This window comes from Acipenser ruthenus, chromosome 4 (assembly GCF_902713425.1).
Source record: "Acipenser ruthenus chromosome 4, fAciRut3.2 maternal haplotype, whole genome shotgun sequence".
Classification (NCBI taxonomy): Eukaryota; Metazoa; Chordata; class Actinopteri; order Acipenseriformes; family Acipenseridae; genus Acipenser; species Acipenser ruthenus.
In genome coordinates, this window is record NC_081192.1 from 10,669,672 (window position 1) to 10,684,931 (window position 15,260).

The following is a 15,260-nucleotide window of genomic DNA, read 5'->3' on the forward strand; positions in this document are numbered from 1 at the left end:
CTCCTTGTGCTCCGTCTTTCGGGTGAGACGTAATTGTAAGTGACTCTGCAGCTGATGCATAGTTCACACACCCTAGTCTCTGTAAGTCGCCTTGGATAAAGGCGTCTGCTAAATAAACAAATAAACAAAATTGGATAATTTTTTGACATGGTATATTATGGCACAGGACCATCCTATACACCAGTTCTCTTACCTAGTATGCATCATTACCATTCTAATCTTCAAAAACTCTTCCTAAAATGTGCAAGTAATCAACAGTGGAAGCCTCAGGATAATCAATTATTAGTGTTATAATCATAACAGGGTCTGTGAAACATTCCCCTATCTAATTTGGTTTTTCTAAAGTGTACAATGCGTAATGACAGACAACATCCTAGTTTCTTAAAATATCCTTTCATAAACTGAAATTATATTTAATGAGTTTATGACAATTAAGACCTTCATAATCGCTATAATAATAATAATAATAATAATAATAATAATAATATCTTTATTTTTATATAGCGCCTTTCATAGTAGACCACCATCACAAAGCGCTTTACAGAGGTAGGCTGTGAACTGTGCAGTATATGATGCAATAGGAAATGTATTAATTTGTGAGATTCATGACAACCCCCCTAGATAGTACTGTAGCTACACTAGTTAGCATATCTCTTGCATAAGTCAATGTGCTTTTGTTGAAAACTGATACATTAGCATGTACTACCCAGTTATAATCCCCCCCCCCCCTTACATTATGCCAGCTGCACAAAAAAAGAAATCGTGATTTCTCTTGGTGTGAGAAACTCTTATCAATTGCAGTTAATCATTAACAGAATAACTGAAAGTGAGACTAAGTGCAATATTTAGGAATCAATGTTTGCCACAGTGGTAATTCCAGCTAGATAGCTGACCGCAATGACAGTTAAGGTCTATACCTAGGTTTTCAAGTATGGTCTATTTAGTGGTGTTTTGAAATTTAGCTTCTAAGACCAAAGACATTACCTGAGATCAAATGTCACACGCCAAAGCAGTTTTAACACTAAGAGCTATAATAAATGTACACATTGTTAGACATAACTAGAGTGAGGAATTTTCTCCAACCCTCCAATGCCTGTTAACTCCTCATTGCCCATACCTGTAGCACATACTGTATGACACAATGCTTAGTCATCCCTCTATATTATTATTTTTTAAATCCAGACTTACAAGTCAGAATTTTGTCATGTACAGTAGATTATGTGTTGCTGGACAGGAAAACAATAACAAAAAAAGTTTTGTACAAGAGGCGGAATCTACTTAAATAAATAAAGTAGCTTTTCTTATTTAAAAAATGATTGGGCATTACAGGGTTAACCACCATCTGCTTCCTCTAGAACAGGGGTTCTCAAACTCGGTCCTGGGGACCCCCTGTGGCTGCTGGTTTTCATTCCAACCGAGCTCTCAGTTACTTAACTAGACTCTTAATTGAACTAATCATTTGCTTAGTTATACCTTTTTACTTGTTTTCAGCTCTTGAACAGTTGCATATTCCAAGTTAGCTGTAACATTTGATTAGTAATTTGAACTGTAACTGTTTAAGAGCTGAAAACAAGTAAAAAGGTCTAATTAAGCAAATTATTAGTTCAATTAAGGGTCTAGTTAAGTAATTGAGAGCTCGGTTGGAATGAAAACCAGCCACAGGGGGTCCCCAGGACCGAGTTTGAGAAGCCCTGCTCTAGACTGACTGCTTTGCACCCGAAGTCACTGTTGAAATGACCTAGGAAATGCAATTGAAAAACCCTACCACTTATTTATGGAGACAGAGAGCCTTCTTTATCCTGGTATGGCACTACATTTCTTTTTTTATATATATTTTTTTTCTTCTATATGCTGCTTCTTTAGAAATGGCACATTTGAGAGCTACATTGCAAATTAAAGTGCACAACAGGTAAGATATATGAAATTTTTTCAGAAGCTATAAAGCTGCAGTATGCTTCTAATAATGTTTAATTGTATAATAAAATATGATTCCTGGGTGATTTGATTACCACAATCTTGCATATGTTACCCTTCTGTACATTTTCCTACTGTAGTTTCTGATGCTGGTGTAACGGGTAGTATTATTTAAAGCACTGCGGATACAGATTTTGTGCCCTGTTGGTGAGATAGGATGAGGTTAAAAGCTCTATAACCACAAATAAAGACAAGCCTGGCTCTAAAGCATAGTGGTTAAGATAACGCTAATATTTTAAAAAAATAATATTGTAAACTTTGGTAACAACCTTCTTAAATAAATGTAACTATATATATATATATATATATATATATATATATATATATATATATATATATATATATATATATTGGCAGCCCCAATATATATCATCTTGTATTTTGAAATTGTTTAACACAAAATTGCTCGAATTGATTTTTTATAATACCTCTGTCAGATTCTAAAAGGAGAGGTAAGTATCATGAAGTGTTACACTCCCATAACTGTCCACACGATGGCAACATATACTTAAGGATAAATCCATTTATCCTTGAGTTTCTGTATTTATTTATTATTAGGGGGCCAAGCAAAGAAGTTGCTGTGGAACAGTATTGTTGATGTTAAGATTATGATTATTATTATTATTATTATTATTATTATTATTATTATTATTATTATTATTATTATTATGATGGGGCCACACAACTCAGATAGGGTCATGGTTACTATGGAACACAGATAGGAACCTATATATACTCTATCCAAAAATTGTCTTGATCGTCATCTTTGACCTCTGCTTAAGGTCAAATGTAAAACTAGCTTATAACTCCTTGCAGAGTGCAGATAGGGTCATGTTGAAAATGGAACACAGATAGTAACCCATATATTTATCCAAAAAGACTGTGACCTTTTACCTCTCCTTAAGGTCAAATGCAAAACTAGCTTACAATTCTTAGATAGTGCAGATAGGGTGATGGTTACTATGGAATACATATAGGAAACCATATGCACTCTATCCTAAATGACTTCTCCTTAAGTTCAAATGCAAAACGGGCTTATAACTGCTTAGAGAGTGCAGATAGGGCCATAGTGACTATGGACACATATAGGAAACCATATGGGCTCTATCCAAAAATGACCTTAACATTTACTTTTGACCTATGAAGTTTGTTAAAAGTAAAGTTGCTGCGTCAAAAAAAAAACATGGAGGCCACGAGCAAATCACATTGCAGCATATATTGAACTATTAATATATGGTAGAATATAGTAGTCTTCAAAGTTCAAAGACTAGTAGAGGCTAATGGGGTGCTATGTCATAGGGGAAATATGGTCATAAGCACTTTGCCCCCAGTGATTGCTGCTTGCAGCTATATCTGTTGTTGTTTTTTTTAAAAAATGCTACTTCTGAGTTACCTTCATGAAAACACAGGCATTGTGCGTTTACAATACACTGGCACTGTTTCAGATCAGCTTTAAAAGGGTTATAATTGCAGTTTTGCATGGTGTAATCTAATTTGAGTAACACATCTGAGAGGGACCGTAGTAATTATTTCAAAATCCTGTTACAGACTGAAATGCCTTCTGTAATCATGCATGTATATTCTTGTTTTTCTTTTTTTTTAATGCAGCAAAGTGCTAATCTTTTAAGCTCCAGTGTATAATACTTGCTGTCATTTGTTTTTTATTAATTACTTTTCACCTTGAAAACTTTTCTACTGTAACTATGTGGCAGTGCAAACGCATCTCGTTTCAAATGTATGTTTTTGAAATTTAATTTGAGTTTCCCTTTGTAAGTCAAACACACAGTTGTAAATAAAACATAATTGTACCTTGTTTTACGTTTATGATTGAAAATCATGTAAAACAGATCCTGACTAGCACTCGTCCAAATGTTACTACTACCAAAAGATAAACAGTTTCCAGTTGTTGTTTTACTGTTTTAGTTAATAGAATTAGAAGATGTATACTGGAGTGGCATTCTGCGTTTGCAAACAATGCATTGTGTGTTCTAATGTTCATGATCTTGATACATTTACAGCACCTTGCAGGGAATGCTGACATGGATCGTTTGAACCACAAGGTGGTGCTGCTCAACAGATATTTCAAGATTTACTGGAATGTTTTTGTTAAGACAATGTTATAAAATAGACCAGGCAGTATTAAGGCAGATCAATTATGTGCAGTCTGACGATATTTTAAAAGGAATGTTTACTGTAAGAATGTGGGTCACAAGAAGCTTTTTTTAATGTCCCTATCCCATCTACTGGGTTAGTAGCTTTACTAAATGATTACATGTTTTTAAAGGGGAAGTCTCAAAATCCTATACAAGCTCTCACATGTTACCACAGTAATTTTGCTGTTACTGCCCTGGTGATCATAACGAATCAACTTGTGAGCGCTGTTGTTCTATACTGGGCCTTAGCTTAGTGTTGGTTCTTTAGCCGGCAATTTTGTTTAAACTGTAAATGTGACATCATTATTTTATATTAGAGTGAGAAGTAATTCATGACGTATGCAAAAGCATTGTTTCTATGCTGTGTAAAATAGGGAAGCAAGAGAATATGGTAATTTGTGGAATATATATATATATATATATATATATATATATATATATATATATATATATATATATATACCATATTCTCTTGCTGCCCTATTTTGAATTTGGGAGAGGAAGTCAAGCTTTTAAACTGTTTTGTAAAGTGGGTTTAGGTTTCAATATTTAAGCATGAGATTTGTTATAAGTTTTCTATTCTTGTTCAAAAGCTTAGAGCATAGAAGTTCCTCCTACTGCTCCCCCTTGATTTTCTGAGATGAAAAAGCAGTTCAATAATAATGTCATGAAGGGGCAGGACCGACGCCTAGATGTTTATCTCAGCCTAGCCCATTACAGGTGTTATGAATGAGCTGGTGTTGCTTGTAGTCTATAATGAGAAAGTGGGCGAATAAATGCCAAGCTCCATCCTTTTATTTTTATGGAATACAAAATGATAGCTGAATTTATGGTTCTATTTTCTAGTTATCTGTATACATAAATATGTACAAATGATTGCACCATACAACGTAGGCCAGAGATGACCAACCCTGATCCTGGAGAGCCGCAGGGTCTTCTGGTTTTTGCTCCACCTGAGTTATCAATTACTTCATTCAACCAATTTCTTTCTCAATTGAACCAATTGTTTTCTTAATTGCTCAACACTAACATGTTTCCTAGGTCTTTGGCCATTGATGATTTAAAGAGATCCAGAAAACCTGCAGGATTGTGGATCTCCAGGACCAAGATTGGCCAACGCTGACAAAGGCAAAATCTCATTGGTAGTTTTTAAGGTCATATTTGACGTATGTCGTGTTACTAAAATAAACTATCAATAGAAGCTAATAATGCTGAAGAAATGGCACATTCCTGAATTTGGCAGTAGTGTTTGATCTATTCCAGTTGGATAATTTGCCAGGTGCTTAACTTCTCATTATTTGGTGCACTGTGAAAGTAAGAGAAAAATCTTCTGCAGTCTTTAAGGCACAACTGAGTGAGCTCAGATATTTGGGCTTATTTTTCTTTTTTCTAGAAACACTGAAAGAATTTTGAGTTAGAAAAAATTAAACTAAAACTGGAAATAGCAAAAATGTCTGAACAGTAAACTGCAACAAATTATAGTACAACAGATCTTTATTTAGATATTTTTTCAGAAAAAAAGTGCTAAAGTATTAAATGCAAGTTTAATTTTAAATGTCTACATTTGTTTTAAATAAAAAGACCTAATGAGAAATAAATAAAGAAATCGTTACACGCTAAGTTTATTATTATTATTATTATTACAATTATCAAGGTAATTGAAAGGTGTTTACAGCAAAGCAAACCATTAATAAATTAGCAGCAGATCAAAAAGTATATTTTGAGGCCTGCTGCAGGCCAAAACCAGCGTCCCTGAGGGGCTACAGGTTTGTTTTGCACTTGGATTTTATACAACAGGTTGTGGTTTTAAATTCTCTGGGGGATTTCATGTGACTTTGTAAGTACTAAAACATTACTTGGAGAAACAATTCTCCACAATCATTTGGCGAATATATCTTCCTGAGCCATCTTGATCCACTCCTGCTTGCTCAGGCACTTCCTCCTCTTCATATACAGCCACACTATTTGGTCCCTCCACGTCTGGCAGTGCAAGTTCCCTGTCATTATATAAACAATAATTTGATTACATCAAGTAAATATTTTATTTTCCACAATGTATTTTAATTATATCTTTAATTTTATTTCAGTATCTATAGAAAGTTAACTTAAGATGAACATAAATATACATTTAAATTGGATTACACCCATTGAGATGACTTAGCATGAAGGATTAACATGAAGGCACCTTTGCTCTTACCTTGCAATGTTATGCAGGACTACAGCAGCACAGATGATGTTACAGGCTCTCTCAGGCACCATCCTCAGTTCTCCATGTAGACAGTGGAACCTTCTCTTCAGCACACCAAAACACCTTTCTATCAAATTCCTTGATTTTGTGTGAGCGTTGTTATAGCGTGTATGGGCTTCATTGGTTGGGTTGATGAATGGCGTAAGTAACCATGGTTTCAGCTGATATCCACTGTCTCCGAGCAGTATACCAGGTATTGCGCCACCTTCAAAAGCTTCATGTACAACAGACTGCCTCAGGATGCGAGAATCATGGGATGAACCAGGCCAGCGTGCCACACAGTTGATGATGCTCAGGTTAGCATCACAGATCATTTGAACATGTATGCTATGGTATCCCTTCCTGTTGACATACAGGTGTTCATCAGCTGAAGGAGCTTGTATCTTGACATGAGTCCCATCAACTGCTCCCACAACATTAGGAAAACCAGCAATTGAAAAAAAGTCACTTTTCATTCTGTTGAGAACAGTGGACTCAACAGGAAACACTGGCAGTCTTGTTGCAAGTTCCTTTGAAACTCTGAAGACTATCCGTGAGGCAGTAGATTTATGCAGCCCTAAAAAAACAAAACCCATTGCATAAAAATCAGAGTGCCAAGCAAACCTGTAACAAAACAGGGACACTATGGTTTCTGCCTATGGCAGGCCTCAATTTATCCTTTAGATCTTCTGCTAATTTTATAATGGTTTGCCTTGGTAAGCAAAGCCTTTCAATTACCTCAGTATCTGAGTATACATCCAGTGGATTGTTTCTGTCTTTGAATACTCTTTCTCTCCTCAAACAGCGCACATATAGCCAGAGATTGTGGTGGGAGGCCATGATTTCTTTCTGACAGTTAATGGTTTCCATGGAAGATAGACTTAAATTCTAACTTAGCCTGGGTGTGAAGAGGCTAACTTTTTAGGCTAAGTCTTAGTCAGTCTTAATTTTTATGCAACTAACTAACTTGCATTAGACTAGTCTAATTGTCAAACTAAGACTAGTCTAATGGTTTAGACTAGTCTAATAGTTTTATGCAACTGGCCCCTCTTTAGCCATTGCAAAGACACCTATACAACCCACAGGATGGGGGCTCTCCAGGACCACGGTTGGAGACCCCTGCTGTAAACTATTTACTTAATACAGTAGAAAGCCACTTCACATAAATAGCATGTTGTCCTTGTATGACACCAAACACCAAACTCTTCAATCAGCTAATTGAATACGAAAACAGGACTTACTACCGAGCTGTCACTGCTGAGCTGCAGTTTATCGCTGATGGGCAGCTGTCAGTTGTAATCCTTTAATGCAGTTTCTCTCAGGCAGTAGTATAGCCAACTTAGATGGTTACATTACTGTATGCCTGTCTTCCCTTGAGGTAGAAGTGGGTGGTCGACCACATCTTGGATTAAATGACTGAAGCAATGATTCAATTTGACAATGGTTGAGTGATCAAAATTCAAAAATGGGGACCCTTATACGCTGATCATGTCCACCAGTCCATCTGTCTGTCCGTCTGTCACTCCTGACATGGTGAACACGATGACAGCCTTGACTTTGCACCAGTCATCACCACATACATTCCTTGCCTCTTCTAGTCGTTTCTATTGCATTTAGTTCCAATCCCATGTAACCTGCACATTCACTCTTTCACGTTCTTAACTTAAGCATGCTTACAGATGTTTAGGGCCTGGTCCAGAAAACACTGTTAACAAGAATGTTTTTACAGCAATATATTTTACAATTTATGTTATCTGAATAATATTATTATTGGGGGAAACAGTGACACTTATGTCATCATCTGATTAAAACAGTTTTTTTAAAAAAAATTGCTTTTGGAGGTGTTAATGTCATGCTGGATATTCCAGAGAGTAGAAACACACTTTTAAACTTAGCTGTAGATCCAAGATCTGTAAATACAGAATGAATAACATTAAAGTAGTTTGCCATGTGTGAATTACATATTTCCAGATTTACATATACGAAACTGTTAAGATTATGGCTCATTTTTTAAAAGCTTCATTGTCTCAAGAAATTGTTATAATTGTCTCATTCCTGCTCCTGCTCTACTCTGTATCAGTGCACGTTGAAGCTTCGTATGTGGCTGGTTGTTAGCGCTTTACAAAACACACACTTGCTTTTAGACATGACAATTTTCTTTGCTCTTTCCACATGTAGCCCACGTGTCTGCTCCTGTGCCAGTCAGCTGGTGTTAAACCACTGGTAGATGCACGTGGTAAGCACAAGGCAGCCCAGAGCAGCGAAAACAATATCCCTCCGCCAGGAAAATAGTTCCATCAGCCCAGCCAGTGCCCAGGACACAAATGCTTCAGGACACCGGGACAGCCTTTCTGGAACTGGGACTGTCCGGGCAAAACTGGAACTGTCCTGGAAAAACTGGGATATTTGGTAGCTTTACCTACATGGTGATTGTATTAGGAAATATAGCAGTTATAACATTTCAGTAACTGCCTGATTGAGACCCTCTGAATGTTGCTGGATGGTTTTGCTGGTGCTTTAAAAGCATGTTTATAATAGGAATGTTCTTCTGTATTTGTTGGTTATATATTTTACATTGTAATGTAGCCATTCTGTAATTTATTAGCTAGGGGTTTTAGCCCAGTAAGTTGAAGCTCTAAATGGTCTTTCTCTAAATGGCACAGGAAGAATTCAATTAACTCTTATCCATTTTCCTTGTTATTTTTGATACTGGATTCCACCATGATGGCTCTTATAGCCTAAATTATATTGACATTTTGTTTGAAGGACCTTTTCAAGCATGTTGGGAACAGTCCTACAATCAAACAGTTCCAAATTACACATATGTTTTACTTTTTAGTAAAAAAAACAAACATCAAGGACAGCTTATCAATAAACCACAAAGACACTTCAATGTACAACTGTGCTAATTGAATTGGTTAGTTTTATACCTCAGTGTAGGAACCTTCTCTTTGAATCTGAATTACAAAACTACAGAGGCATGACTGCCCTTGAGGAGTAATCTTAACATGTGTGGGTGATGACCTGGCAATGTTACAGTTTAAAATGAAGGAGCAAAACCAGATTACAGAAGTCAGTTGAAAACATTTTGCTTGAAGAAAGGGAACAGGTTGTGAAATTACAGTATAATTTATCATTATCGTGTCACAGCAGAGCTGCATGGTGGAGATACAAACTGTGAAGTGGTGAAAATAAGACTCCCATTGCAGAGCAGGTTGAGCCATTTTAGGTTGCCTAATTAGCCACACTGGAGCTTGTAACCTATATTTGGTGATTAATTAAACTAAATGAAATTAGTTAAACTAAAAGATTGAATAGATCAAGCTGCTATGTAGCGCATATCTCATTTCTTCCCCTGCTGTTACAAAGAACAACCAATATTAAAGCACTGTTGTAACCCTCTTCTAAATTCTTATTCTTGATTTCCCAGAAGCACCTGGTCATCCAAGATATATGTGCAGACTGTAGCACATCTTTTAAGTGAGTCAATAGAGATACTATTCTTACCATTTAATGACACCTCTGACCATTATTAAACCATCATTGTGTTTTTACTGTGCAATGCGTCCACTCAATTGGATTTTTAAACCAGGCCAGGATACACTCTTTTCTACCTCAAGTTATTTCCTAGCAATATTAAATAACCCAACAACTCATGCTTCTTTGAAATGATACATGGGAAATTGTGTAATGTCAGATTAAATATGTTGCAGATATAGCCAGAGTTTATTTGAAATCAAGTAAGTAAAATCAGCAACACTAGAGTACTGAAAGAGGGTTTAGCATGCAATCTTTTTTTAAATAGTTTGAATTTATCAAATGCAAAAGCATAAAGGTACGGTGGCTAGTTTCCATTAACTCTAGGTCATACCAATGATCTACTGTATCTTGCATAAACCAGCCTGTCAGGATGCCAGCTCTGAAACTGTCTATAATCTATAGGGGCAGTCTGTCACTACTAATTGGGTAATGAATTAAAGCAATCCCTCAGTTTATGACCAGTGTAGTGCTGTACTCAGCCTTGTGGAATCACAAGTCCACAAACAAGGCGCTCTGTGACAGATGAGCCAGCTCTTGATAAGGATAACATATAATTTCCATGTCATCCTGAGACCTTTCATATGGTCTTCGCAGATGTCAAAGCTATGGATATCATCAGGTTGATAAAATTGTTGCAACTTAAAAATGTTATTTCCTAAACCCTGCAGGCTACAATATAGAATGTTTAAAAGTCTGAAGCACATTTTATTGTTTATGAATAGGTACTAAAAACATGCATTGTTTTAATATGTTGTTATTGTAAGACCATCATTTTCTATAAATGGAAGCTGCTATTTCTTTAATCCATTGGTATTCTGTATCCTAGGAGCTACTAAGATTCTGAGAGACATAATTTAAACCGAGATCAAAAGAAGGTTGGTGCACACTACTACAATATCTGTCTATGTACTACAAAACCCATGCTCTTGCTGGAAGGGCCCTCGGTAGTGCATATATTGATCTTTCAAAGAGTAAATCTGAACCCTCAAGCCCCATGGTTGTTCCTATTGCAGCAGCTACCCAGAGCTGCACAGCTCTACCTGGAAATCTCCACAGATACATGTTTCATATTCCAAGGGAATTCAAGGTAGATAGAGACATTGATTGACTATTTGTCTTATGCCTTGTGGATGAGAAAGAATAGATTTCAGAGCAGATTTCCACAACCTACCAGCTGCTTGCTTCTGGGCAGAATTAAACTGCAGGTGTTTGAGAGATTATTTCTGTACTGTGCAGTTGCAAACCACTGTGGATGACAGATCAGGGACTATCTAGTTTGCTCTCTGTAGCGTACTGACCGATGTTACCAGCAACAGGAACAAAAACACTTGATTTCAGATTGGAAAAATTACAACCTACTTTAGTCAAAACCAAATTTCATGCTCTTAGGTATCTCATCAAAATCACAGCCTAAATGTGCTTGCGAGTTCACCTTTTGCTCTTAATATGGTTTAAGTACACACACAGTTTAGTTGTAAAAGGCAAAGACAACCGGACTAGTTAATCCTGTGCGGAACAAGTAGCGAGTTCAGTTATTAATTCAGTTTGGTTAGTTAATGCGCAGCAACTGTGTGTGTATTAAAACTAAGACAACTGCAGTAGGTGCTTGTGGATTTCTGCGCAAGTAATCATGACATCATTTATCAGACCAAAACATTAATAAATGTTTGCTCTGAGGAAGGGGTCTAGGCTAAGGTGGATGGCAGCAAACCATTCTGCCATATTTGAAAAAGCAAAACGCCGTCTCCGCTGGCTTTGCAGAAAAGAGCATAGCTGCACTTGATGAGCTCTCAATCGGTTACGTACTGTACTTTCTTCCAAAAACAAAAACACAGCCTCCATGCTGCCGCCACACAAACCTAACAAATGTTGTGTAATAAGGGTCAGAGTTCAGTTGTTTGTTTAAACAGGGAGTCACTCACTCATCCCAAGGTCCTGTAAAAAGGACATTGTTTAAGAGAGTTGAAATTAGCTTGTATTTTATGACGGTCTTATCAGTTTTATGTTATTCAATTAATCATAAAACAAAGTCAATGGTTTTAAAGCCTGAAAGTCTGAAAAGGGTGCAGCGATAATCTATGTAATTTCTCCCAAATGCTTACTTTTCAAAACGTGGCCTCCTACATCTCAATATGCTGGGATTAAATTAAAAATGGTTATTTTTAGACAAGAATGAAGCTCCACTTCAAAGTGTGGCAGATGGTGTTTAGGAGTGAGTAGGGTGCAATTTACAGTAAACAAATTTGTTATCCCTGACAGGTCCTGGGGAGAAGTAAACTAGTCTGTGATCTAATGCGAGGGCTTACATGAAAACACTGATGAAACATCCCTGTATATATGGGAAAATATCTGAACAAAGGTAAAATTATCAGCATTAATTACATTTTCTGAGGATTTTAAAGAACAAAAACAAACATAAATAATCCACTAAGTAGAGCTGCTACAATACATTGAGTGAAGCAGGACGTGCCACTAGTGTGCAATGGTTATCAGTTCAGAATAGCTATCTCTATACGAAATCTATTTTCAGTTACAGAGTGAGGACTGTTGTGATCACTAGGAGGGGAGGATTATTTAAATGCATACATGCAAGTAAAAATATTATGGTATGTTTTTTCCTTGCATTTCTATTATTTTATGGTATGCACCTACAGCAAATCATTTGTTGGTCTGTGTGTTCTTGTGTAGATATCAACATTCAGGCCAGCCAATAAAACAGATTGGACAGCAAGTTGCAGACCAATCTGATCCCTGAAGGTGATGACCTGATCTGGGAAAGTCATATGTGATCTAAATCCAAGGCCAACTGGTCAAAATAATGCTTGTTAATCAAGACCTTAAAGAAGGTAATCAAGGATAAAAAAAATATTGTATCTTATTTAAACCAATGACATTATAATTACAGCTCTCTTCCCTTGTGGAGATGGAATTATGTTTTCATGCTAATTTATTTGTTGTGTTGGCTTCCTTGCACCCAATTCCTGCCTATGTTGTATAGGTCAGATTTACTCCAGTGGTGTAACTGAAAACAAACCGCTTGACCTACAGCACAGAAAGTGATTAGTTAAGAGAAATAGATGTGTATGTATATGATCATCTGCACCTGGGCGTTATTGGAAATTAGACCCAGGTGCGGGCAGTTTAAAAGGAGAGCAGTCAGTCTGCTCAAGGCTGCTGAGGAGAGGGAGGCAGAGAAGGTGCTCTGCTTCCGAGCAGTCGGGTAAAAAGGGTATAGTGCAAACCTGTGTGGTTTAATTAAGTTTTGGACAGGGAAACAGCTTAGCTGTCCTGTTTGTAGTTAGGTTCCTGCGTGTGTAGTTAGTGCTCGATAAGAGCTAGGTGTTTATTTGGTTTTCTGTGTTTTGATTTGTGTTTATTAAAATTAGCGCAACCGCGCTGTCAAAATTCAATTCTGGTGTCCTGGGTCTATTTTTAAAGGGGCAACGAACCCGAGAAGGTGAAATCTATTACAATATATATATATATATATATATATATATATATATATATATATATATATATATTCTTTAAAAAGTAGGAAAAGAACCAAGATATCTAACACAACAGAAAGAATATATATTCAGTGGCAGATCATCATGAGAGCCGCGGAGGCTAAGCATATGTGTAATTTAAAAAAAACCTTACCTTACATCATGCTTTCCCAGGTCTACTGTATTGCTATTGTGTAATGCAGCCTCATAATGGGTGGGATTTTGTGTGTCTTCCACCTGCAGTCAACCTCTGCTTGTCAAGTTTTACTGTATTTGCATTGGCTACACGAAGCAAGCTTGCAGCTAGCCTCTACCACTCATAATTAGACTTAATCTTGACGTGTCTGTTGCCAGGCAGGTTATGGGTCACGTGTGGTACTCCCTTAAGTTTTGATATGTGTATACACTACGTTGTAGATTTGTTTAATTCATACGCCATTTCCGTCACTTTCAATTGAGAATAAAAAATAACAATAAAGGTCGTCCAAAGCCTAAATTAGGCCGTCTTCAACAGGAAGGACCAAAACAAAATTGCCTTTTTAATTGCTCATGGTACGAAAAAATTAAATGGTTGACTATTATTATTATTATTATTATTATTATTATTATTATTATTATTATTATTATTATTATTATTATTATTTATTTCTTAGCAGACGCCCTCGCAGTTTGTTTTTTCAAACTGGCTCTTCATCTTCCAAATATTTTTTTCTACAAATGACATCACTCAGGATTCAATCACTCAAGTAAGTCCACAATATTTTTGTTATTTTCAGTTGCTTGCATTATATGCTGCGTATACTATATTACATTTCTTATTAAATTCCGAATAACTTTTTAAAACATGCAACGTTTTATTGCGTATAATACAATACATTATATATATATATGCATTTAAATAAATGGGAGCAAAGTGGATAAGTGTGTTAATATACTAGCTATAGATCCATAGGCCTGATAATGAGGCACACAAGGCTACTGTATATTGTGACAACTCTGGAAATGTTTGTTATGTTTGTCACTTCCTCCGGACCTTTTACACTGTCCTCTAGCATGAAACAAAGTCAAACTTCCAGGAATGTGGTTTAAACAGGGCGGCACCTGTGTGTTTATTATTTACAGTGCTTAAAAAAAAACATCCAAGATAAACAAACAAAAGCCTAAATCCTTTATGGATTAATAACTACACAAGCAAGTATCCCTAACTAACAGTCCGGGCAGCTAAGCTGCTTACCGGCTCCAAAACACCAGGACTCTTAAGTCCTTCCTTGCACAAAAGACTCGGTTCTTGTTTCCCTTTTCTCACAGCTCACAACTCACAGCTCACAGCTCTCCTCAAGCAACAGGTTGACCCTGCCCTTTTTAAAAGGCTCCCAATTCTTTAATTGAAGGCAGCTGTTGAATCAATTACACAATCACATATAATTATAATTATGCCATCTAAAATGGCTGCCCATCGGTCCCGTGGCCTCCTGTGAATTGAAGTCCTGCTGCGCCAGGCCAACAGGACTACATTTCCTTAAAACAGGTACAGACTGTGCAAAATCCGTGGCCCAAAATACCGGCCCTCGACCACAGTGCCCCACACTTCATCACACAATATAAATATATATATATACAGTGCCTATCGAAAGTCTACACCCCCTTGAACTTTTTTAACATTTTGTTGTGTCAGTGCCTCAGAGTTTCATGCATTTAAATGAGGATTTTTTTCCGCTTATCTACACACCATACTCCACACTGTTAAGGGGAAAAGTTTTCAATAAAAAGTTTTCAATAAAAGTTTTTATTGAGAAAAAAATATATATTAAAAATACAAAACTGAAAGATCATAATTGGTTAAGTCTCCACCCCCCTGAGTTAATACTTGGTGGA

At 36.5% G+C, this 15,260-nt stretch overlaps 1 protein-coding gene across 1 annotated transcript; it reads right to left on the reverse strand.

Annotated features, from left to right (window-relative positions):
• Positions 1-5,657: 5,657 nt before the first annotated feature.
• LOC117399280 (putative nuclease HARBI1) lies at positions 5,658-10,815 on the reverse strand. Its single transcript, XM_059021995.1, has 2 exons — positions 6,325-10,815; positions 5,658-6,124 (listed from the first exon to the last, which is right to left on the reverse strand). The coding sequence occupies exons 1-2, from the start codon at positions 6,948-6,950 to the stop codon at positions 5,980-5,982; spliced, it is 771 nt and encodes a 256-aa protein (XP_058877978.1). The 5' UTR covers positions 6,951-10,815; the 3' UTR covers positions 5,658-5,979.
• Positions 10,816-15,260: the final 4,445 nt, after the last annotated feature.

Coding starts and splice junctions, on each gene's coding strand:
- LOC117399280 (XM_059021995.1), bottom strand. CDS start 6,950: ATGGGTTTTGTTTTTTTAGGGCTGCATAAATCTACTGCCTCACGGATA. Junction 6,125..6,324: donor GTCCTGCATAACATTGCAAG/GTAAGAGCAAAG, acceptor ATATAATGACAG/GGAACTTGCACTGCCAGACG.